General features: G+C 36.4%; 1 protein-coding gene across 17 annotated transcripts in view; it reads right to left on the reverse strand.

Annotated features, from left to right (window-relative positions):
• Window positions 1–26,188, reverse strand: part of Mycbp2 (MYC binding protein 2) — a 229,015-nt gene that overhangs the window by 179,272 nt on the left and 23,555 nt on the right. For all 17 annotated transcript variants that reach the window (XR_012907999.1, XM_075950196.1, XM_075950189.1 and 14 more), the window contains exons 3-7: window positions 15,440–15,655; window positions 8,773–8,926; window positions 4,055–4,251; window positions 1,837–2,079; window positions 1,551–1,622 (exon numbers count right to left, since the gene is read on the reverse strand). Coding sequence is in view for 16 of the 17 variants with exons in the window: in XM_075950196.1 (XP_075806311.1) it covers window positions 1,551–1,622; window positions 1,837–2,079; window positions 4,055–4,251; window positions 8,773–8,926; window positions 15,440–15,655 (882 nt within the window). In the remaining variant the exon portion in view is untranslated. The remainder of the gene's footprint in view (window positions 1–1,550; window positions 1,623–1,836; window positions 2,080–4,054; window positions 4,252–8,772; window positions 8,927–15,439; window positions 15,656–26,188) is intronic.

A 26,188-nucleotide genomic window follows, 5' to 3' on the forward strand; every position in this document is an offset into this window, starting at 1 on the left:
ATCTAAGGGATAGAAACGATTAAAATTTAAGAACAGGACTCTATTTTAGATGGAAGGCAAATGAGGAAAAACTTAAGGTCAACCTCTGGCCTTTACAAGAACATGCCATATGCATACACACCCATATATCACAAACACTTGCATGAGCACACACACACCACACATACATAATAAATTATAACTCTTAAAACTAATACACTGGCCATATTATTTCCTAGATAAAACATAAGTATAAATTAATGAGGCAGATGTTTGGGCACACTGGGTTTTAAAAGACAATCACTTTAATATAAATTTTCAAAATACCTCAATAATTGATATAGCAGAATAATTCTTCACATGCAGTTTGAATGAGAATGTTCATGTTTAAATGTTTGGCCTCCAGTTAGTGGAACTAATTTGGTAAAAATTAGTAGGTATGGCCTTCTTGGAGGAAGTGTGTCATTGGGGGTATGCTCTAAGTTTTCAAAAGCCTACTCTACCTCTCTCTCCTTCCCTCCCTCCCTCTTTCTCCTTCTTCCCTTCTCCTTCCTTCCTCCCTTACTCCCTCATTTCCCCCCTTGTCTCACTCTCACTCTGTCGGCCTGCAATTTGAGGATCAAATGTGAGCTCTCAGCTAATTGCTTCAGGACCGTCCCACCATGATTGTCATGTACTAGTCCTGTGAAACTGCAAGGAAACCCTAATTAAATGTTTTTCTTGATAAGTTGCCTTGGTCATGATGTCTATTCACAGCAACTGAACATTAACTAAGGCAACGTGACAAAGTTGCCACGTTGTAGGTACTTTAGTTTTCAAAGTACTTTCAAATGTCCTTTTATCATTTTATGCTGACAGCAGATTCTGTTAGCTCAAGAAATCATGAAGTATAGGGAAAACTTTACTCTTTATCCTTCCCAAAGGAAACTGGGCTTTGTCTTACAGACAGGAAAACAACAGAATTACATATTTCTGACTCTTTCTCTCCATCTTTCATTTACTTTTCTTCGTGAGAGGAGGAGTTACTGTATCCGGTGCTAAAACAGTAAGAACAAACCGACGGTGCTGACTGCAGAAGAGACCACAGCATTCAGAAAGCACCATGGGGTGAGTTTTTGCATGCATCTCTAGCAAGTGCTGTCCCCTAAAAAGTGTTTGCTAGAAGGAACAGGATCTAGACATAGAATGCAAGAGTTTATGGCAAGGAGTCCTAATATGGTTTCAGAAGTCACTTATTCATTTTCAATTCAGATTTGCTAATGCAAAAGGTGGTCTTTGATTCTTAGCTCCAGATTTGCTTAAAGGAGAACTCCAAAGGAGGTATTTTCAATTCCCCCTCTGAAGGTAGTAAACAACAGAGCTAAGTAAACTGATTTTTCTTTAGCCGCTCAGCTACTGAAGCAGAGCCAGGATTGTAGTTATGAATCTGAGTTTACACTCCTTACCCTGCTCTGCACCATTACCTAGCCATATTAATAAAAATACACCATTCCTGTATGATTCATTCAACGAGCACAAACCATATGTTTTAAAAGGGAAGATAATTTCATTTATTAAGGATATTTTCCTACCTGGGCATACCCTAGCCAGGATTTTTTCTCTTTTCTGTTTCTGATACGGGATGTAGAATTATATATATGGCCCTGTAAAATAACAAAAAATTATCTAAGTACAGATTAATAATTAAAAAACAATAAAATAATAAAATATATGAATAATATTTAATATATGCATTTCAATTATAATTTTCAAGTAAAAACCAAAATTAGTACTAAAGGGTTTAGAAACAGAATATAACTCAATTACTGAGATATGGCTATTACTGTTATAATCAAGAACTGTACAGAATTACATTACCCTAACTGTTCCACTGTATCCAGAGCCTATTTTGTATAATCCATCCTTGCATAAGAGGTAAAGAAAAAATCCATCATTCTGAAGCAAACACTGGTCATCTTCATCAACAGATACTTCTTTTAATGGCCATTTGTGCATTAGAGCTGCTTTCTTAATGCCATTGCTAAACCAGTCCTGGATTTGAATCTTTCCAACCAAAACTGCCTGTACACTTCTCTGTAGTGAATTTAGTATCGTTGGCACCTATTCAAAAGAGAAGAAATCAAAAGACAATTTAAATTGCTTTCAAACCCAAAACAGGCACGATAAAGATATTATTTATGACAAAACAAGTTATAAAGACTGATGCATGTTTGGCAGGCTTGCAAAGGTACAAACTAAAAGTTCATCTATAAGAAGTAACCCTCAAGCAAATGGGACTGACTTCTTTAAGGATTCTATCCCTTCCTTCTATAAAGTCTTGGCTAGGATGCCTTGTTCTCTGTCTTTACTATCTATCATTACTTTGTGGAAATCAGACCATGGTAACATACTCTGTATTCTTTGTTTGTTTTATTGATTTTATTGAGCTATATATTTTTCTCTGCTCCCCTCCTTGCCTCTCCCCTCACATTCAACCCTCTCCCAGTGGTCCCCATGTCCCAATTTACTCAGGACATCTTGTCTTTTTCTACTGCTCATGTAGATTAGATCCACGTATGTCTCTCTTAGGGTCCTAATTGTTGTCTAGGTTCTCCAGGGTTGTGATTTGTAGGCTGAATTTCTTTGCTTTATGTCTAAAAGCCACTTATGAGTGAGTACATATGATATTTGTCTTTCTGGGTCTGGGTTACCAGACTCAAATGATGTTTTCTAGATCCATCCATTTGACTGCAAATGTCAAGATGTCATTATTTTTTTTCTGCTGTGTAGTACTCCATTGTGTAAATGTACCACATTTTCCTTATCCATTCTTTAGTCGAGGGGCATTTAAGATGTTTCCAGGTTCTAGTTATGACAAACAAAGTTGCTATGAACATAACTGAGCACATGTCCTTGTGGTACAATTAAGCATCATTTGTATATATACCCAAAAGTGGTATTGCAGGATCTTGAAGAAGGTTGTTTCCTAATTGTCTGAGAAATAACCATACTGATATCCAGCTTGCACTCCCACCAGCAATGCAGAAGTGTTCCCTTTACCCTACAACCTCTCCAGCATAAGCTGTCATCAGTCTTTTCATCTTGGCCATTCTTACAGGCGTAAAATGGAATCTCAGAGTTGTTTTGATTAGCATTTCTCTGATGGCTAAGGATGTTGAGCATTTCCTTAAGTGTCTTTCGGCCATTTTAAATTCCTCTGTTGAAACTTCTATGTTTAGCTCTGTATTCCATTTTTTATTGGATTATTTGTTCTTTTGATCACCAATTTCTTGAGTTCTTTGTATATTTTAGAGATCAGACCCCTGTCTGATGTGGGGTTGGTGAAGATCTTTTCCCATTCTGTAGGCTGCCGTTTTGTCTTGTTGACCGTGTCCTTTGCTTTACAGAAGCTTCTCAGTTTCAGGAGGTCCCTTTTATTAATTGTTTCTCACGGTGTCTGTGCTACTGGGGTTATATTTAGGAGGTGGTCTCCTGTGCCAATGCATTCAAGTGTACTTCCCACTTTCTCTTCTATGAGGTTCAGTGTGGTTGGCTTACATGTTGAGGTCTTTGATCCATTTGGACTTGAGCTTTGTGCATGGTGATAGATACGAGTCTATTTTCATTCTTCTATATGGTAACACACTGTTTTATTATACACTCCCTTTCTTATTCTCTATTCATGGTTCTTGTTTCCTCTTTTTCTGCTGGATTCTATATAATTTCTTTCACTTTTATCTTTAGCTCACTATTTGCATCTTCAACCATACTACCACTATTTAACCCCCCTTCAATTTTCTAATTGTAGTTATTTGATTTTTTACCTCCTTGAGTTAAATTTCATTTTTTCCTAATCTGACTACGTCTTATACTGTATTCATTAATCATAGTTTAAATATTTGGAATTTTTTTCAAAATCCATTTGCTATTTTCATGATACAGAATTAAACACACATGCAGCTTAAATCAAACGATGTGCATTATCTGTACATCAACCATGGAGAGATCAAAATATTAAATAACTTAAAAATTTAGAGAATTTCTACTGACAGAATGAAGAAAAGTGCAATTTGGCACCTTCTAAATTTCTTAATACCTGGATAGTTTGGCAAGCATGACTCCCATTGTTGGTTAGTATAGCAGAGATGGCCTGGAGTGTCCTTCCAGTTTCTCCCCAAGAAGCTACCAGACTAAAGAGGCAAGCACAGGAGAGTGCTGTGAGGGACTGTCCTGTGCTGTCGTTCATCCCAGTACTCCGAACAGTAATTTCCAAAAGGAGCTGGAAGAGAGACTCTGTGGATAAAACAAGATTCAGTTATACTCATTTGAGTTGCAGAGAAATATATATATTTCACTATATATAAAATTTAAGGCATCTCGAACTATTATTTTGTAGTAGCTTTTGTTTGGTCAACCCACTCCACAATCAAAGCATTTATATAACAAGGGATTAGAAAACATTTAGTTGGGCCGGGTGATGGTGGCACACGCCTTTAATCCCAGCACTCGGGAGGCAGAGGCAGGTGGATCTCTGTGAGTTCGAGACCAGCCTGGTCTACACAGCTAGTTTCAGGACAGGCTCCAAAGCCACAGAGAAACCCTGTCTCAAAAAACCAAAAAAAAAAAAAAAAAAAAGAAAGAAAACATTTAGTTCTATCCCTTACTTTTGTAACTGAAGTAATAAAAATGGCCTAAGGCCTTACAAAACAATCTTGCCTACACAAGAAACTCACCCTTAACGTTGCAGTTTATCTTTCAACAACCTTGTCCTTCAGGTGAGGACTACTCACAGTATTTCAAAATACAAAGAGTATGCACTTCTATTTGGACCACAAGAGCATATTTACAAAAAATAAGGAAATGCTACAACTTTAATATAAAACTTTATAATTAACATAATAACATCTTAAAGTAATAAAGGGGTATATAACTCATTTATCTTAAAAAACTATCCAAGGTCACAGGACAAGTATCTTCTTCCTTTAATGGGTAATACAACTGAGACCAAGGCAGATGAAAAGATTTTCCCTTATTCATAAAGCCATTTAGTGACAGAGTTGAAAAGAGAACACATGCGTATTCTGTTACCACACCAGGCACCTCAACACCACCCAAGACAGAATCAAATACTGCCTGGGCATTTCTTCAGCAGAGAGAAAAAGAGGAACTGAAAACTCTTAGAAAGTGAAACAGCAGAGACACTGAGAAGACAAGACAGGCTGACAAAACCCCTGGCAGGATAGAGGGGAACAGGAAGGAAGAAGGTAGTTCTCTGAAAACTGGAAGATTTTTGTTATTCATTCAATAATTCAAAGACATCTAGTGATCATTTCACATCAATTCTTCACCTTCCTAATTCCAAATGAAGCTGTGTATTTTCTTCTTAATTAATTCTTCAATTTTCTTTATCTTACCATATCATCCCAATCCATGGTATCTATTACCAGTGGCTAACTGAGCTAACAGAAAAACAAAAAAGGTTAATAAATTAACTTTTACCATTCCTTTTCATATATTTATAGTCACAGAATTTTCAAATAAAAAAATCTAGTTTCCTGCTTAAAATGCGCTCAATCTTTTGTTAATTCTGTCCTCTTTCCTCTCCTTTGTGATTTTTTTTGCTGTTTCTTCTTACTTGTCTTTTCCATCCATTATTCCCTTTCTTTCCTTTAAAATATTATCATTTCTTCTTTACCTTCTTTAGCTGTCTCCCCACTCATCCTCCCTCTAGAAATTAGGCTTCAGTATTCAATCTTTCAGTCATTCACCAAATACAGAAGTCTTCCTGCATATGGACACACTCTAAGTTGGAAAAGTATACTGTCAAACAAGACAAAGAAATGTTGTTGTCCTTAAAATGTTAGATTTAAGATGAAGAAAATTGTTAATAATTTAAATAAGTATTTTTGCAATAAATTACTTTTGCTATTTCTAATTTTAAACTGTGTGTGTGTGTGTGTGTGTGTGTGTGTACATGTGTGCATGCCATGGTGCTCATGTGGAGGTCACAAGACAATTTTCAGGAGTCATTTCTTTCCTTCTGTGTGTGTCCTGGGGATCTAATTCAGGCTTTTAAGTTTGTGTGGCAAGAGCTTTACCAGCTGAGCCATATCATCAGTCCAACGATAAATTATTTTTAATGATTTATTTATTTTTAATTGTGTGTGTATATATATGTGTGTATGCATATGTGACTGTAGATGCCCGTGGAGGCCACAAGAGAGAACTGGATCCCCTAGAACTGGAGTTACAAGAGGTTGTGGACTCCCTTGTATGAGTTCTGGGAAACAAATTTTGGCCCATTTTAGGAGGACTATTAACTCTTAACCACTGAGTCATCTCTCCATCCCCAAGGAAAGTATTTTTAGAATGGGTAATGAGGTAGAGAATAACTTTCTATATTTCCCAGCACTGTAACAAACCTTATAAACACGTACATATAGCTCCACAGAGTCCCTCCCTCTTCTTCACTACTTCCTTCCTATGAGGCTTTCCTTCTGTTCACTATATTCTAGGCTTACAAAACTTGCTTCAGTCATTTTTTCCCCATCTCAGAGCCTTACTGGACGCTGTTCTCTCTGCCTTAGATACTTATAATCTGGTTCACTCCTTACTCTTTCTTACTTATGTCATCATCACTTATCATCATTACTTCTTATTCATTCTTACTGATGTCGTATCTTTAAGGAAGGGACTCTCAGAGTTCTACTCACTCCATGCTATCTGTCTATATTTGTAATTACATATATGTACAATCACTTGATGCCAATGTCAACAACCAAAGAAACATTATAATACTTTCTTAATACCAAACTGTTGTACTTTGAATGAGAATGGCCTCCACAGGCTCATATATTTTAATGCCTGGTCCCCAGTTGTTGAAACTGTTTAGGAATGATTAAGAGGTATGGCCTTGTTGAAGAAGCTGTGTCACTGGGGACAAGCTTTGAGGTTTCAAAAGCCAATGTCATTCCCAGTTAGCTCTTCTGCCCTGTATCTTGTATGGATCAAGATTTTAAACTTCCAGATACTGTTCCAGGGCCATACCTGCCTGCCTGCTGCCATGCTCTGAGAGGTCATGATGTTTATGGACTAACCCAAATAAATACTTTCCCATTCATGGTGTCTTATCAAAGCACTAAAAAGTAACTAAGGCACGAGCAAAGAAAAATCTATTAAATTTAAATAGTTAAAATATATATTTAATATTAAACTAAATAGAAAAACCGAAGAAAATTCTCTTAATCCCTCCCTTAGATAAGGAGCTATTGATGACTGACAGATGCTGGGAGGGACAGTCAGTTTTCTTAAGGATGGCCTCCAATAAGGTGTCTGGGCTCCACTACATGACCCTACAACCATGCACATAATGGAAACACTAAGTGGACTAAGTGGGCTTTGAAAAAAGAGCACAGAAATTTGGATGAAAAAAAGTGGTGGTAGAAGCATGGAGTGAAAGGGCTGTAGACAGATTTATCAAATCACATTAAATACACAATATTAACAGGATTACTGATGCTACTGTACAGGGAACTGGTAAAGTGGTTCTTAACCTGTGCTAACTTTTGTTTGGTAGCAGCAGTTAAGTGCCTTACGCTGGGGAGAGAGGTATATGCTGTCTTCAGTTTTTTCAGGATGTCGTCCCTCCTCCATAAAATAAAACAAAGTTAAAATCAAAAATTAAACTACTATATGCGACAAACAAAGGAAGCTCTGACATATAATTAGGTTCTTAAAATGTGGATCTAATAAAATCCAAATACTTTGCTAGGGCATAGTTGTAGACATCTATTAATTCTAGTAGTTGGGAAGCCAGAGAAGGAGGAATGAAGTTTAAGGCCAATCTGGGCTACACAGAAGGGCTTTGCCTTAAAAGGAAAAAGGAAAAAAAAAAAAGAATTAAATCGGGGGGGGGGGGGTGAGTAAAGCCAGATACAGACAATATGGAATCAAAATCTAATACAGTCAATAATGTTGTCCCCAGGCCATCAGTAACAGTATCACACAGAAACCTATTCAAATTAACAATGTTTGGTCCCAGCTTAAATATACTGAATGAAAAACCCCACACCTGGGTCAAAGATGACTTAGATACATGCTGCTTATGAGAATCATATTTCTATGGTTTTAGGGGTATTTTCCTATATTGATAAAATGATCTAGAAAATTCTAGACTGACAGGATATCCATGGTTTAGCATCAGAGAAAAACAATAAGCCAGCTAAAGGATATGCTTCACCTACATTTCTATCAGTGCATAAAGTTCCTGTCTTTCTTATGTGGTTATATGCTGAGCCTAGGCCCTTAACATGAAAAGCAAGTAATGCTAAAACTTAAATATAATAAGAAAAGCTAACACTTTTATGTAAGGAAACTTGCTACTAAGTCAGAGGCTTGAAGAGTACAAAAGAAATATCTTCTCTTTAAAAGTTAATTGTACCATTGGGGTCTGTGTCACTTACTGCCCACAGGCTATGATTTTAACTCCTCTAGAGTAACAAGTGAGTAGGAAAGATGAGCATCTGCTATTTGGACCCCGGGATTTGAGTTAATGGGGATTTTAGAGGTTTGGTGTTATTCTGTCATCTTGGGAAATTTATGGCTTGTTTCCCCCTATTGTTACAACAACCAAGATTCGAATCTGCATAAACCAAAACTCTTTAGACTATAACTCTAGTAAAACACAACAAAGAACAGCAAAGTTAAATTCCTGTTTTTCTGTATCCAGTCAAATGTTGCATTTCTTGTTCTTATGCATATTTCCTAAGAGAAGTGGTTCAATTTAAGTGTTTCAATGAAGGCATAAGATCTTACCTAGGACCTCTGGTGGCTCTGATTGGAGGCCTTCTGGCTGCTGGCCTTGAAGTACATTCAACAAGGCTTGGAGGCTCCTCAAACACAGGGATGGATGAGAAAATCGAGTCTCCTTGATCAGTTCAAAGACTTCACAAAGCCCAACCTCAATGATCTGTTTAATATGAAAATAAAATTATACTTCCTAACATGTAAGTGAATAATACTTTCTATAGTCTAGTTTTTGCAAGTTATCTCAACACCAAATAAAGAGTTATATTTAAATGGAAAAACAAAAAAAAAAAACCACTTTTTTCCAGATTTAACATGAAAACCACGTAGCTATATACAAAGCAAGAACTAGTGACATTACTTAAATATTGGTTTGGACACAGTGAAGTCATAGCAAGACATAGTGAAACACCTTGTAAACTGGAACTAAGGAACAGGTGGCATTCACACAGAAGAAATAGGCTCTGTTAATTTAAAATACATTTGGTTATATGCAACTAGTTTTGTTACAGTACTTAGAACCAAATATAAAGACAACATAACATACACAGCAAAGGTGACTTTTAAAACTAATTTCATCTCAATCCTTCCCATGATGGTATAATTGCAAAATTATTACTTACAGGCAGTATTCCCTTCCTTTGGGCATGATGATCATGAAAGGAACTGGAAGGCTATTCAGCAAAAATATCACTTGATATTTTAGTTTAATGATAATAGTCCTCAATGGGACAAGAAATCCCTGACCCTCTTTAGCAAAAGGAGTGTAAATCTTTAGTTATAGATTTTAAGAGAAAAGTTACAATGAACTGCTATGGTAACTTTGGAAGATTAATAAAACACTAAACAATAAAATCCTATTTCTTAGCCAACATATTTTGAGAACCATATATAACTTCAGGATGTGTTAAATTATGTGCATGCAGAAGGGACATTAAGAATTAAAATAAAACAAAGTCATAGAAACACCTCAAACAATAATTCCATGCCCATAACAATAAGATAATATTGTTTTTGATGGGGCTTTTACATTAATGTATATGTTGCATAGATGCACCGTTCTAAATCCTTGTTTATTGCAGCTCACTAAAAGACTTAAGGAGATAGACTGGGCCCTGTTTTCTGAGAGCTTGTAATCTAAGTGGGTAAGTGAGCTGTGCACATAACCCTGACCAACACCAACTTCTGTTACAGGATTTATACATTTATGCTGTGATGGAGGAGGGTCATCTTTCTATCTGTTGTTTCATTGGTTAAATAAAGAAACTGCCTTGGCCCTTTAATAGGACATAAAATTGGGTAGGCGGAGTATACAGAACAGAATGCTGGGAGAAAGAAGCTGAGTCAAGGAGTCGACATGATTCTCCTACTGGACACAGACGCAGGTTAAGATCTTCCCTGGTAAGACACCTCATGGTGTTACAGGGATATTAGAAATGGGTTAGATTGATATGTAAGAGCTAGCCAATAAGAGGCTAGAACTAATGGGCCAGGCAGTGTTTAAAAGAATACAGTTTCCATGTAATTATTTCGGGGCATAAGCTAGCCATGTGGGCGGCCGGGTGGCGGGGACACAGCCCCGCTGCTCCTATTACAACAATGCTGTAAGAATTCCTACCTCCAATAGCCTTTAAGTTATCCATCCCCTTGGGCGTGGCCTCTTATACTGTATATTCCAATGTAAAGCTCGCGCCTGGCCTCCTTCCTAGCTGCTGGATTCAGTTGCTGTTCCCTGTTCCAGCAGAGGATTGTGATCTGTGAGTCTACCACTAAATAAATAACCTTTTATTATACTCAATTCTGAGCTAGTGTGGGATTTCTTTTTTAGCGTCCTTCTTCACATTTAGTACAACTGACAACATGTATTTTCATTTTCTAACTAAACTGTATCCAACTATGGACAGGAACATCTGTGCTTAGCCCAGTGCTGAGCAAATATGGAGATACAATTATTATTCATCTAACTACTCACCTGTGTGCAAAAAATTACTGTAATTCAGAAACAGTTGGGTTTTTTTCAGAAAAGGATGAAATTGCAGACAAATCCCAAAGTTCTATCATTTGTAAGGTTTCTTTAGGGCATAAATACAACTAAGAAGTCAAAGTAAGTAATAGAATTTGTCTTTACAGAAGTTATCTAAAAATCCTAGTCTTGACTATAGTTAAATTTACCCAAGTTTATGCAGAGAATTTGAACTCATTAAGCACTTCTATAATTTTTTTTATCTGTTTTAGTTTATTTTGCTGGAATGGACTAGAAAACGAAAAGATGATTTCCATGTGCCTATATAATTAGAGAAAATCAAAGTGTGCATCTCTTTTCTCAAGCAATAGAAGACTACAATATTCTATTACAATTAATTATATTAACTTATAATATAAACTTAATCTATTAACAATTATGGTTAAGACATTTTATAATTTTCATAATTCAAGGATTCTTTGGAGTTGAAATTAAGGGATGGGAATCATTTATATGATGTTTCCTCATTGAAATAAAGAAGTTTTAGAGCCATATAATTTTCTAGTGGGATTCCTGTTTCCTATCTCAACATGCTTAAAGCTAGTTTAGCTGCATATTTATTTAAAAATATACTCTTAGGTTGACTAATGTATTTAGTTCTTAAATAAGTAAATTCGTTCTGAATTTGTAGGCAGTTGTGCATTAGGTTGTGAGAAAAAAGAGTTGAGATGTGCTCCCTTTCCTCAAGAAAGTATTCTCTAGTACAGAAAACAAACAAATCAATCAATAAGTTTTCTAATGCCGTGAAAATTACAGAATGTGCTAGATACAGTAGACTGCATGGGTAAAGACACAGCACTGGGGTAAGGGCTTTATGTGTCAGCTCATTTAGTTGTCTTCTGAATAAAACCTACTCAAGGGATTAAGTAAAAAGACGACCATCAGACTATAAGTTACTCAGATGTTCCTCAGGCAAATTAACTGAAAGAAAGAGAGAGGCAGGCAGTTGTTGCACTTTTAAGAGGTGTTGATGATGGCTGGGAATGCTGTGTGACAATACCTTTATACAAGAATTGTTTTAGAAGCAGAATTGATAAGAATTAGTTGCATAGCTGTGAAAAAAAATACCCCAGGAAAAACTTGAAGGAATTTATTTTGTTTCATGACTTCAGAAGGTTCGGTTCATGATTGGTTGGCTCCATGCACTGGAGTAGAATATAGTACTGAAAGAATGTAAAGGACATATCTGTTCACCCATGAAGAGGAGGTAGCCTCGAGTGACCCCTTCCTCCAGGTGAACTCCACCTCCTACAGTTTGCAGAACCTTTCCCAATAGTACAGTAAGCATCAGGTAACATTTTATATTCACAATGTAACATTTAGTAATCAGCTGACAATGAGCATATTCTCAAAGTTTTTGGGTGGCAATATCAACAATCTATGGGAAAAGGAAAGACTAGAGGGAGATTATTTATTGTCTGGCTAGAACGATGATGAAATTTAATGCTCAATCTCTCTCTCTCTCTCTTTCTCTCTCTCTCTCTCTTTCTCTCTCTCTCTCTCCCTCCCTCCCTCCCTCCCTCTCCCCCCTTCTTTCTTTCACACACACACACACACACACTTCCCCTCCCTCCCTCCCTCTCCCCCCCTCATCCTGATTTTAAAGCAGAAGGGAGACATCTGGTTCATGGCTAAAACTCTAAGGAGAGACACCAAATAGAATGCAGATTTGAGAAGTCTCTCTGCACAGACACAAGTCAAAAACAATTAATGAGAAATGAGGAGTGCAAAATCAAGAACACAGTTTGAATGAACAAATTATCCTTGAAAAGTTGAAAGAATGCTTTCCCTCTGAGTGTGAAAAGCAGGGAGGAAGACTGTTCATAGTGAGCCACTGGCTCATTATGTGACACAGAATAGCAGTGTAGACATCCATATCCCGATAAGCAAATTCTTTTTCTCCCTCTCCACCTCTTCTCCCTCTCATGCCGCCTCTTCCACTTCTTCCCTTTTAAGTTTATTATTTTTATTATTTGTAAATACTACTACTATTTGCTTTATAGAAACAATCAGAAAAGGCAGACAATGTACTTTGCTTTGTAATGACATAAATATGTATCTCATTTCTGTTTGAGTTTTTTAAAGTATGTAAGCATTACAACTGATTGTAAGACTGCCTAATAATACAAAACCTGCCATAAACAGATGAAAGAAATAGTAGGAGAGAAAGAAATCTCAGATGACAAGAGAAAGCCTCAAGCCTCATAACAGGAAGCAGCACAACATCTAGGAAGAAAGGGGGAGAAAGAAAATCTGCCTTCAATCCTCATCATGCAGGCCCCAGTCTTCCATTGTGTCTGTCCCAAGGTGATGCCAAAGGCTGCCAAGACTTATCACCTGAAATGCTCACTCCCCACTCATGGCATCTCCCGTGAGGCACTGTGGTTACCACAAATAGGCATCTAACTACTGCTTCCTCTGTCTTCACATCTCTTTCATTATAGGATCACATTGAGTTTCTGGAAGTTCTACTTCCTTGCAATCTGAAGTATTTATTGCTAAATTACAGGATACATAGGGAAGTTTGGCCCAAACCTGACACTTCTAACTACAGTTCTCATTTACTGAAGACTTGATATATACTGGGTACTGTTCTCTTAAGCACTCAACATCATTAACTCACTTAATCCTAACTGTAACCCTATGAGGTACATAATACTCTCAATTTATAAATAATAAAGCAGAGACACCCAGTTACCTAGTATTAAATAGCTAGCAATTTTAATAGTGTTTCAGCTTAATTAATTTGGCTTAATAACTGTGTTTTTTAATCATTATTCCCTGTTTCCAGAAAACAAGTATATATGGTGGATTTATTACTTCAGGATTTTTTTTAAAGATTTCCTTTAAACCCTGTTAATTATGCTATGAAAATGTACAAAATGTCTGAGTCTTTCTCCATTGTTCACTTATTCTAATGTTTTAAAACAGCCTAATAATATATTTTTCCTAATTGTGTAACATTTTCTAATCTAGCTGTTGGTATATTATTCAACCTCTGTATTCTCATATGAAAGATTTCTCTAAACTTTTGATTTCACTCCCAATATTGAATTTAATCACCATGGTTACCACGATGCAGTGTGATCTTCCCCCAATAGCATATCACTCTTACAAAAAGTATACAACACAAAGTCTCTGGGGGTTATCCTACTTTTTTTTTATAAAGCCTCCCTAACTAAGCAGAAGAAATCACAATTAAGAGACCATGGTCTACGCCTTCATGAGGGCAAAGATAATGCATATTCATTTTCGATTATAAGAAGATGCTGGGGGAGCAGTTACAGTTAAAAACACCAGGGAAAAGGAAAAAAGAAAGACACAAAGACATTCTAAGAAGGCTGGTCAAGAAGTAAGGAAGGTCACAGAGCCTTCACTCATATGAAACAGAAAGCAAGTTATCTGCTGACTAGGGGGTGATGAACCCAACAGCACAGTCAAGAACAATGCATACTTAGGAAAAGTCACCACAAACCATGCCAGTCCGAGACACGAGCTCCACCTGTCCTGATAGCTCACGTAAGGCATTCCATGCAAAAACTAGTTAAAAAGATACCTTATGTACTGGTGTGGGGATGTAAATAAGTTTTCAGGACAGTTTTAAAGCACAAATTTAATAGTGTATGGATAATTTTTGATAAAATAATCACTTTTAAGTTACTTTATAAGAAAGCAATACACATGAATCACACAGTGAGGTATCATGTTAAAATGTTTGAATTTTCCCCCTTTGTTAGGAACACTATCGTAACTCTGAGGCTGATGACGTGACTCATGGACAGTAATGGTGTTGGATTACAAGCGACTGGATTTGATCCTCATCATTATAAAAGAAGAAAACAAAAACAAAAGAGAGGGAGAGAAGGATGGAAGAAAAGAAAGACTGTATCTTTTATACTGAATATAAACACACACACATACATCATGTGTGATAAAATTAGTCATGAAGTAAACCAATACTTAGTACAAAGTACATTACAAATAGTTTGTTCAGCTAAACTATGAAATAGTCTATATGTTTCTGGTAATAGGAAACAACAGAACAGTATGGACTGAACTGTTTCTCATCTGATTTTTCCCCTAGGTCAGGTGAGCAGAATAGCAAGAGTACAGTTACAAGATTAAACAGACTTAAGAAAAGAAAGCTTTGAACTTAGCTGCTGCTAAGGAACCTTTCCAGTTCTATATCAAGAAAAACTTAAATATATACCTGTTTCTAGGGCTTGCTCTCAATGGGGTACACCTCTAGCTCTTGGTTTGCAATAGATTGTACCTTCCTTTTATGCTCATCAAATTGGGAGGTCACCAGCTCAGTGCTCCTCTTCCATCTGCCACTGTTCCATGCTCCACACAAGTATATCCAGGCTACTTACTGCTTTTGTACACTAAACAGCCCTTAGCAAGCCACAACACACTGACCTCACTGAGTGCTTACCGTGGACATCTCACTGAGTCACCAGTTACCAACTTTGTGAGCTAGTTTACAAGTCCCACAGAGCTTTCCTGGTCTACCTCAATCCTATTTTTATCCATAAGCCATGTTATTTTTAGAAATACAATTTTAGAAAAAGCAAGGGATCTCAGGAACGTATGTATATGTATAATAACCAGAACACTTGTATGTAATGGATCTAAATCGAATTCAGTGCTTACCTTTGGCAGCTTGATAGGGGGCTCTTTGGATTCCTCTTCCTCATCACTGTCTGATTCTCCACTCTGTACAGAGTTCTTGGATGCAGCTGCCAATGATGTTTCTTTTTTCTGCCATTCCAAAACGCAATGCCGTACATTACAGTAAATATTGAAGGCAGAGGGATTGCTATGAAGTTTGATATCTGGTATAATTACTGTATTCTCCAAGTTTTCAGACTGAAATATAAAAGAGAACATTTCTGCTCAAAATTTTTTTCAGATATCATTTCATTATAAATAAAAATGTATAGACAGATTAAACTGACTTTCATATCCTGCATAAATAAAACAAATTTTCTTAAATAAAAATAATTATATTTAAAGTATCAAAACATGTAGTCTGAAAATGACTTCCTTCTTCTATAAAGAATTGGAATGACAGGTGGTGGTGGCACACACCTTCAATCCCAGCACTCGAGAGGCAGAGGCAGGCAGGTCTCTGTGAGTTCGAGGCCAGCCTGGTCTACAAGAGCTAGTTCCAAGACAGGTTCCAAGGCTACAGAGAAACCCTGTCTCGAAAAAACACAAAAACAAAAATCAAACAAAGAATTGGGAAAGGGCAAAAGATAATATCTCTCTAAACATGAAATATGTTAAAGTTAAGTCAGTATGGTAACTTGGGAAGGTCATTTTCAAACTATTAAAAAATCAAACAATTATATTAACAATATATTGAAAGTAATACATGACTGGTATTTAACCCAGAAACAATGTTGATATGATAGAGATGCAGTGTAGTTCTCCAAAAGAACAAAATGGAATAAAGTAGTAAACTTAAGATACAATAAATAAAAATGATTAAAAAAAACTGACAAAAGCTCAATACCTATATACATTTTTTTTAAAAAAGGCACAGCAAAGTAGTAATGGAAAAGGTATATTCTCAACTAGACAAAGGGTAACTATGACATACTCTAACAGATAGGGAAACAGACTAATTGCCTTGCTTCCAAGATTGTAAACACGGCAAACACTCTCGGGAATTCAAGTCAGTGTTGTTATTTCCTAATGCAATAACCTGATAAAAATGGCTAAGAAGAAAAGAATCTTTTAGCAATGTCTTTATTTCCTGAGCCATGTAGACAATTTTCAAAAAATATCTCCTAGAAATAATAGTCAGGTGTAACAAAATAACAGAATACAAAGTATAAAATAAGCAACATCCATATATGAAGAATGAACAAAAGTACTGTTAGGGGCTGGTGAGTAAGTTGGCTCAGTGATTAAGAGCACTTCCTGCTTTTGTAGAGGACCTGGGTTTGATTTACAGCACCCACATACATACCTGCAGGCAAACACTAATCCACACAAAATAATAAAATAAACAAAATTAATGCCATTTTAAAAAGAATATACATGAAGTTTCTAATGAGAAAAACATCTCTATTTATAAAAGTCTATTTACAAAAGACTAGTAAGTATCAGAATGTATACAGTATTCTCAAAACTCAACAGTAAAACAAGAGTTCAATAAGTATATCATGAATGGAGATGAATAGATATAACACGAAGACACAAAAGAAGTTTATAAATAAATAAACACAGCGTCAATGTCATTAGACCTTAAGCAAGAAGTAAATGAAAATGAGATATAGTACAAGCTATTGGAATCTCTAAAATCGAGCCAGCTAGCAGGTAGTAGTCCTGCTGGCTGGCTGCTCCACCACTGTTTCCAACCCTTGGACACTGTAACCTACAGACTCACTCTGTCACCCAAACCCACTGAACCCTTCACCCTCCCCATGGCCAAACATCCCCCGCAAGAGCAGCAGTACCTAGAGACACAAGCACCACCTGCACCAATTAGAAGAAAAGATGGGTAGACAACAGTGTAAAAAATATATTCAACAACATCAAGACCAATATGGCAACCACTAGAACCTAGTGGCTCATCAACAGCAAGAGAACTGAACATCCCAATGCAAATGAAGCAGAAAGTAATGACCTTTAAGATAGCTTTATGAAGATGATAGGTCTTTAAAGAGAAAATAGAAACTCCTTTAAAGAAATCGAGAAAAAGACAAACAAAAAATTGGAAGAAATCAATAAATCCCTTAAAGAAAGTCAAGAAAAACAATCAAACAGGTGAAGGAAACAGTTCAAAACCTGAAAATTGAAATTGAGGTAATAAAGAAATCAAAAACCAAGGGAATTCTGGAAATGGAAAATCTGAGTAAGCAAATAGGAACTACAGATGCAAGCATAACCAACAGAGGTAAGAGAATCTCACATGTTGAGGATATGATAGAGGAAATAGATCCATCATTAAAAAATGGTAAATTCAATAAATTCTTAAGACAAAACATCTAAGAAATCTGGGACACCATGAAAAGACCAAACCTAAGAATATGTCTAGAAGAAGAAATCCAACTAAAAGGCACAGAAGAAGAGGAGGGGAGAAACTGATTGGTATATAAAATAAATGAAAAAAGCAAATGTTATTTAAATAAAAATAAAAGAATCTCTAAAATTACCAATAGCATCAACCTTGAAAAGTGGGAAAAGACACATGCAATTACAATGCTAGTCAGTAAATAATAATGATATTGACACTCTGGAAAAAAAATGCATCTCTTACAAAACTAAACATGTACCCATAAAGTAATCTAGTCATTTCATTTGTCAGCAAACAAGAAAAAAAAAACAAACAACTTATGTTCACACAGAAACCAGCAAGTTAATTTTCACAGATTTATTCAAAATTAGCTCCAAACTAAAAATAACCCAGATGTCTTTTTCCTGAATGGAATATGACTAATCAGCAATAGAAGAAATGAAGTATTTTTTTTTTTTTTGGTTTTCTCGGACAGTGTTTCTCTGTAGCTTTGGTGCCTTCCTGGAACTAGCTCTTATAGACCAGGCTGGCCTCGACTCCCAGAGATCCACCTGCCTCTGCCTCCCGAGTGCTGGGATTAAAGGCGTGCGCCACCACCGCCCGGCAGAGAAATGAAGTATTAATATGTGTGACAAGTTGGATGAATTCAAAGAAATTACATCAATTTTTTAAAAAAAACTCAATTCTGTAAGTTTATATACTAGCACATTAAAGTAATATTCTTGAAATAGTAAGACTTTGCAACGAAGAACAGATCTGTAGCTGTCAGAAGCCAAGAAGATGGTGACACGTACAGCTCTAATGAACAGCAAAAGGGACTCCTAGGATGGAACTGTTCTGTATCCTAGTCATGGTAACATGATTGAAGAATCGTACAATATTAAAATAACAAATCTCACCAAGCCTATAGACTCAATGTAACACAAATAAAATTATTAAGATTTTTAATAAAAGAAATTAACAAGGATCACCGTAATAGTTACGCAGAAATATAAAGGACAAAAAGCAGCTGTTTTAGCCAAACTACCACATAATCAACTTATGAATGGAAGGGGTTTACTTTGATTCACAGTTGTCAAGTTCTGGTCTATGAGCATTTACTCGCCTTGCTTTTGGACCAGTGGCAAGGCTGTGTACCATGGCAGTGCATGGCAGCTTCACCCATGATTGGGAAGCCAAAAAGATAAAGATAATGAAGCCAAGGCTCCATAATACACTTGAATGGGCAGATCTCCAGGGTCTAAGGACCTCTCAGTAATACTCACTTCTCAAAAGTTCTACCACTGTCTAAGAGTGTCAACCTGGGGATCAAGTCTCTTTGAGGTTGGGGGTGTGGTATTTAACATCTGGAAATTTTAGAAAAATTTTAGAAATTTTAGAAAAAAGACAAAATCTTAGAAAACATACTACTACTCGATTTAAGACTTAGAAAATAAAGCTAGATATGGTATTGACAGAAAGACACACATATAGATCAACTAAACAAAACAGATTCCAAAATTATACCCAAAATAAATATGGTTAACTGGCTCTTTTACAAGATAACTCAATGGGAAAACTAAATAAAACCATTTTAACAAGTGAAGGCAGATCAACTAGATAATAATGAAATAATGAGAAAAATGAAGGTTAACACTTAAAAATTAACTAGAAACAGATAATATGCTTAAAGGTATCAGATAAAACTGTAAATCTTTGGATAAACTCTAAAAAATATAATTTCTACAACTTTAATGTAGACCAACACTTTTAGGAAACAACATATATGAACCATATAAAGAATATACTAATCTACCGGGTTAATAAAATACTTGTTCTTCTAAAGCTTCATTTAAAAAAAAGCAAGTACAGTCTCATCTTCAGGTATAAAAAAACAGATAAGCTAACTCACATATCTCTCCACCCCTCCAAATCCAACTCCGCAGTCTTGTCCCAAGCACTACAACAGAATACCACGTACAACCTTCCTTTCCCTTGCCCACATCTCCTGTGGATCCCACAGTCTACCACGTTCTAACCTCCCTACTCCCACTTAGTTACTTTATCCCAACCCCCAACTGTAGCAGGCACTCCTTTCTAACCAACAGGCCACACCTGTCAGAAAACAAGGCAGGCTGACAAAAGACCTCTTTTCTCTCCATTCCCTCAGATCCAATCTCATCCTCAAGTGTAGTAGGAAACCCACTGCCATCTCCCTTTCCTCTCCCCAGGAAATCACAAAGACTTTCTCCCAAATCTCCCTTATCCCAACTCATCCCAGCCTGCAACACCAGTAGGCATTCCCTGTCAACACAATAGCAGAGCAGGCCAGCAACACAGTCAACACACTTCAAGTGAAGAAACACAAACTAAGAAACAAAACATACTACTGTAGGACCCAGTCAGGACAAGCTCAATAGAGGCCTGAGTCTCAGTAGTTTTACCTAAGGCAATACCTGGTTGCAAGAAAGACCACGAACTGAGACTACAAAGGCACCCACCCAGGAACAGACCATCCAAAGGAAATTCCCAGCATTCCAACCATTGTAGATAGGATCACCTGCCAGCACACACCCATTGCTTTTCACCAGGACACCCCACCCTGCTAAGGTAACTATTGGGTTTGGCCTTTAAATAATGCCCTCTAGAAGGGCAGGATACCTCCTCTTGCTGCTGCACTGATGAGGCTCCTGCCAGCTTGTTATGTGCACCTAATAAACCTTGCTTTTGCATTTTGGTAAGTCGGTCTCTCTGGTCGTCTTTTGGGATCCCCACAAACTGGGCATAACACACGCATCCAACAAAGCCAAACTCAGAAATCAGCACCTTGACCTATTATCATCCCCAAACCAGATGTAAGCATAAAAGGACAATCAGTAACAGACAGGGCCAGAGTCTAGCTATTCTACCACAGCAGTTCCTAAATATTCCAACACAGGAGAAGCACAAGAAAAAGACCTTAAAACCAACTACATGAGGATAATAGAGGTCCTTAAAGAGAAAATTAACAAATCCCTTAAAGAAATCCAGGAGAATAAAAATAAAAAAAATTAGACAAAATTAATAAATCCCTCAAAGAAAGCCAAGGAAACACAAACAGTTGAAAGAGACAAAACTGTTCAAGACCTAAAAATGGAAATAGAAACAATAAAGAAAATACTAACTAAGAGAGCTCTGGAAATAAAAAATTTAGAAATTTAACAGGAAATACAGAGGCAAGCTTCACCTACAGAACACAGGAGGTGGAAGAAGACAGACTCTCAGGCATTGAAGTTACTGTTATGATACAGCATGAGTTGGGATCTTGGCGGGTCCCAGGGTGGGTTAAGACCGCCAGCAGGTGACAGAATATGCCATGCTAACAGAGTTAGGGTATAGAGTTTATTGAAAAGAGGGTATTGAAAGGAGGTTAGGGGGAGGGACAGAAGAGAGATAGAAGAGAGGAGGAAAGAATGGCAGAAAAGGAGAGAGTGGGCGGAGCTTGTCTCTTAAAGGGACAGGATACTCTCTGTTATGTAGGCAGGTATAACACAGGGCGCAGTCCCAGGGTGTGCCTAGATATTAACAGCTCCAATAGAAGAAAAGGATATGTTGGTCAAAGAAAGTGTTAAATCTAAAGAAAATTTCTGACACAAAACATCCAGAAAATCAGAGATACTATGAAAACGCCAAACCTAAGAATGACAGGAATAGAAGAATAAGAATCCAGCTCAAAGGTCCAGAAAATATTTTCAACAAAATCACAGAAGAAAATGTTCCTAACCTAAAGAAGGAGATGCCTTTAGAGGTGAAAGAAGCTTTCAGAACACCAAATAGATTGACCAGGAAAGAAAAGTCCCCTCGCCACATAATAATCAGGACACTAAACATATAGAACAAAGTAAGAATATTAAAAGTTGTAGAGGAACAAAAACCAAGTAACAGATAAAGGCAGACCTATAGGAATTATACCTGACTTCTTAATGGAGACTTTAAAAGCCAGAAGGGCCTAGACAGATGTACTACAGACAGTAAGAGACTGTAGATGCCAGCCCAGACTACTACGCCCAGCAAATCTTTCAGTTGTCATAGATGGAAAAAAATAAAATATTTCATGACAAAGTTAAATTCAAATAGTATCTGTCTATAAATCCAGTCCTACAGACAGTGCTAGAAAAAACTAAGGAGGCTAACCACATCCATGAAAATGCAGGAATTAAGTAGTCTCACAGCAGCAATATCAAAAGAAGAGAAACACCACACAAACACGCTACCACCACTATCAACAATAACAAAATAACAGGAATCAACAATCATTGGTCATTGATATTAATCAATATATACAATCTTAATCCCCCCCCCAAAAAAGACACAGACTAACAGAATGGATGGGAAAACAGAACCCATCCTTCTAATGCATACAAGTAACATACTTGAACAGTATAGATAGTACCTCAGAATTAAGGGTTGGAATAAGATATTCCAAGCAAATGAACATAAAAAGCAAGCCGGTGCAGCAATTTTATTATCTTATGAAATAGACTTCTGATGTAGGATTCCCCTCTGTATGCTGTGAATATATTTTATTACCATTGGCTAATGAATAAAGCTGTTTCAGCTAATGGATTAGTAGAGTACAGTCAGGTAAAAAAAAAATCTGAACAGAGATATAGAGAGATAGTAGGCAGTGTCAAGGAAGACACCATGTAGCTGCCAAAGGAACCTTTACAGGTAAGTAAGCCACAGCCTCGTGGCAATACACAGACTAATAGAAAGCGGTTAATTTAAGATATGAGTTAGTTAATAATAATCCTGAGCTAATAGGCCAAACAGTATTGTAATTAATATAGTTTCTGTGTGATTATTCGGCTCTGGGTAGCCAGCAAAGCAAGTGCAGACTTCTCCGCCTACAGACTTCAAACCAAAACTAATCAGAAGAGATAGGGAAAGACACTACATACTCATCATCATCAACAACAACAAAATCTACCAAGACAGCATTTCAACTCTTAACACCTACAACTCAAACACAAGGGCACCCAAGTTTGTAAAAGAAACACTACTACAGCTTGAATCACATACTGACCATCACACAGTGATAGTGGGACCACTTCGATACCTCACTCTCCCCAACAGACAAAGTCATCTGGATATCTAAATAAAGAAATGCTGGAGCTAAAAGACATTACAAAAAAAAAATGAACCTAACAGATGTTTCCAGAACAGTTTGCCCCAATACAAAAGAACAGACTTTCTTCTCTGCACCTCATAAAACTTTCTTCAAAACTGACCACATACTTGGACACAATGCAAGTCTCAACAGAGAAAAAAAAACTGAAATAACATCCTGCATCCTATCAGACACCACAGATTAAAGTAGATATCAACAAAAGAAACAACAGGAGGCTTACAAATTCATGAAAACTGAAAAACTCTCTACCGAATGAATAATGGGTCAAGACAGAACTAAAAATATTAAAGATTTCCTAGAATTCAATGAAAATGAATACACATCATACCCAAACTTATGGGAAACAATGAAAGCGGTGCTAACAGGAAAGTTCATAGCAGTAAGTGTCTACCAAAAAATCTGGTAATCTCATGCTAGCAACTAAATAGCACACCTGAATGCTCTAGAACAAAAAGAAGTAAGCATGCCCAAGAGGAGTAGAGGTCAAGAAATAATCAACTGAGGGCTCAAATCAATAAAATAGAAACAAAAAAAAATACAAAGAATCAATGAAACAAAGTTGCTCTTTGAAAAAAATTAGACAGAAAAATTCTTATCCAAACTAAAAGACAGAGGGAATATACAAACTAACAAAAGCAGAAACCAAAAGGGGATATAACAACAGATACCAGGGAAATCCACCAAATCATAAGGATGTACTTTAAAAACTTAGACTCCACCAAAATGTAAAATCTAAAAGAAATAGATAATTTTCTGGATAGGTATTACTTCAAAGTTAAATCAAGGTAAGGAAAAAATTTAAACAGACCTATACTCCCTAGCAAAATAGAAGAATTCATTAAAAGTCTTCCAACCAAAATAAGCCACCTAGCACCAAATGATTTTAGTGAAGAATTCTACCAGACTTTCAAAAATTAGTTAACACCAATATTTCCCAAATTTTTCCATAAAATAGAAAAAGAAGGAACACTATCAAATCATTTGATGAGGCCAGTTACCCCGAAACCCAAACCACATAAAGACCCAACAAGAAAACAGAATTACTGACCAATTTCTTTCATGAACATTGATGTAAAATACTCAATTAAATACTTGCAAACCAAACCCAAAAGCACATCAAAAAGATCATCCACCATGACCAAGTAGGCTTTATCCCAGAGAAGCAGGGATGGTTTAACATAAGGCAATCAGTAAATGCAATTACCACATAAAAAAAACTAAAAGAATGATCATCTCATTAGATGCAGACTTCTGACAAAATCCAAAACCCCTTCAAGATAAAGGGTCTGGAGAAATTAGGGATACAAGGGACATAACTCAATATAATAAAGGCAATTTACAACAAGCCCATAGTCAACATCAAATTAATTAGTGAAATCAAATCAATTTCACTAAAATCAGGAACAATAAAATGTGGTCTACTCTCTTCATACCTATTCGGTATAGTACTTGAAATCTTAGCTAGAGAAAAGAAGACAACTGTAGGAGATCAAGAAGATACAAATTGGAAAAGTCAAAGTCTAATTATTTGCAATTGATATGATCCTATACATAAGTAACCCTAAATAATTCACCAGGGCACACTTTCAGCAAAGTAGCTGGATACAAGAATAACTTTTTTTAAAAAAAGAAAAATCAGTAGCCCTCCTATATACAAATGACAAGTGGACTGAGAAAGAAATCAAGTAAACAATACTTTCACAATAGCCTCAAATAGTATATCTTGGGGCAACTCTAACCAAGCAAGTAAAAAACTTTCATGATTAAAAAAAACAAACAAACAAAACAACAACAACAACAAACCTTCAGGTCTTTGAAGAAAAGAATTAAAGAATATATCAGAAGACAGAAAGATCTCCCATGCTCATGGATCAGTAGAATCAACATAGTAAAAATGGCCATCTTTCAGATTCAATGCAATTCCCATCAAAATGTCAACACAATTCTCTATAAACCTTAACATGATAATTCTCAACTTCATATGGAAAAACAAAGAACTCAGGATAATTAAAACAACCTTGAACAATAAAAGACCTGCTGGAGGCATCACCATCCCTGATTTCAAGTTGTACTGCAAAGCTACAGTAATAAAATCCACATAGTATTGGCATAAAAAGAGACATATTATCAATGGAATCTAATTGAAAACTCAGACACAAATCCATATACATGTACAGCTGATTTTTGATAAAGAAGCCAGTAATACACATGAAAAGATAGCATTTTCAACAAACGGTGCAGGTCAAAATAGATGTTTACATGTAGGAGAATCCAAAGAGATCCACATCCATCACCCTGCACAAAACTCAACTCCAAATGGATCAAAGACCTCAATATAAAACCAGACACAGTGAGACTGATAGAACAAAAAGTAGGGAATTGCCTTAAACACATTGACACAGGATACAACTTTCGGAACAGAACCCTGATAATGCAAGTACTAAGACCAACAGTTAATAAATGGGGCTAGCCGGGCGATGGTGGCACACGCCTTTAATCCCAGCACTCCAGAGGCAGAGGTAGGCGGATCTCTGTGAGTTAGAGGCCAGCCTGGTCTAGAAGAGTTAGTTCCAGGACAGGCTCCAAAAAACTACGGAGAAACCCTGTCTCGAAAATCAAAAATAAATAAATAAATAAATAAACAAATAAATAAATAAATAAATAATAAAAACATAAATGGGACTTTATGAAACGGAGAAGCTTCTGAAAGGTAAAGGTACTATCAATTGGACAAAGAAGCCTCGAGAATGGGACTTTTACCAACTCCATATCCCATAGAAGACTACTATCCAAAATATATAAAGAAATGAAGAAATAAGATAAAAAAATCCCAAATAATCCAATTTTAAAAATGAAGTACATTCTAAACACAGAGAATTCTCAAATAGAGGAATCTCAAATGGCTAAGAAACACTTCAAGAAATGTTCAACATCTTTACGTATCAGGGAAATATAAACTACTTTGAGATTCCATCTTACACCTGTCAGAAAAGCAAAAATCAGTAACACAAGCGACAGTACCTGTTGGTGAGGCTGTTGAGCTAGAAAAACACTCCCATTACTGTTAGGAATGCAAACTTGTACAGGCACTATGGAAATCATTATGTCAATACCTCAGAAAATTGGGAATCAATCTACTTCAAGCCCTAGCTTATAACATTCCTGAGCATACACCCAAAGGACACTCCATCCTACTACAAAAATACTTGCTCATCTACGTTCATTA

Source organism: Microtus pennsylvanicus, chromosome 15, assembly GCF_037038515.1.
Source record: "Microtus pennsylvanicus isolate mMicPen1 chromosome 15, mMicPen1.hap1, whole genome shotgun sequence".
NCBI classification, from domain to species: Eukaryota; Metazoa; Chordata; class Mammalia; order Rodentia; family Cricetidae; genus Microtus; species Microtus pennsylvanicus.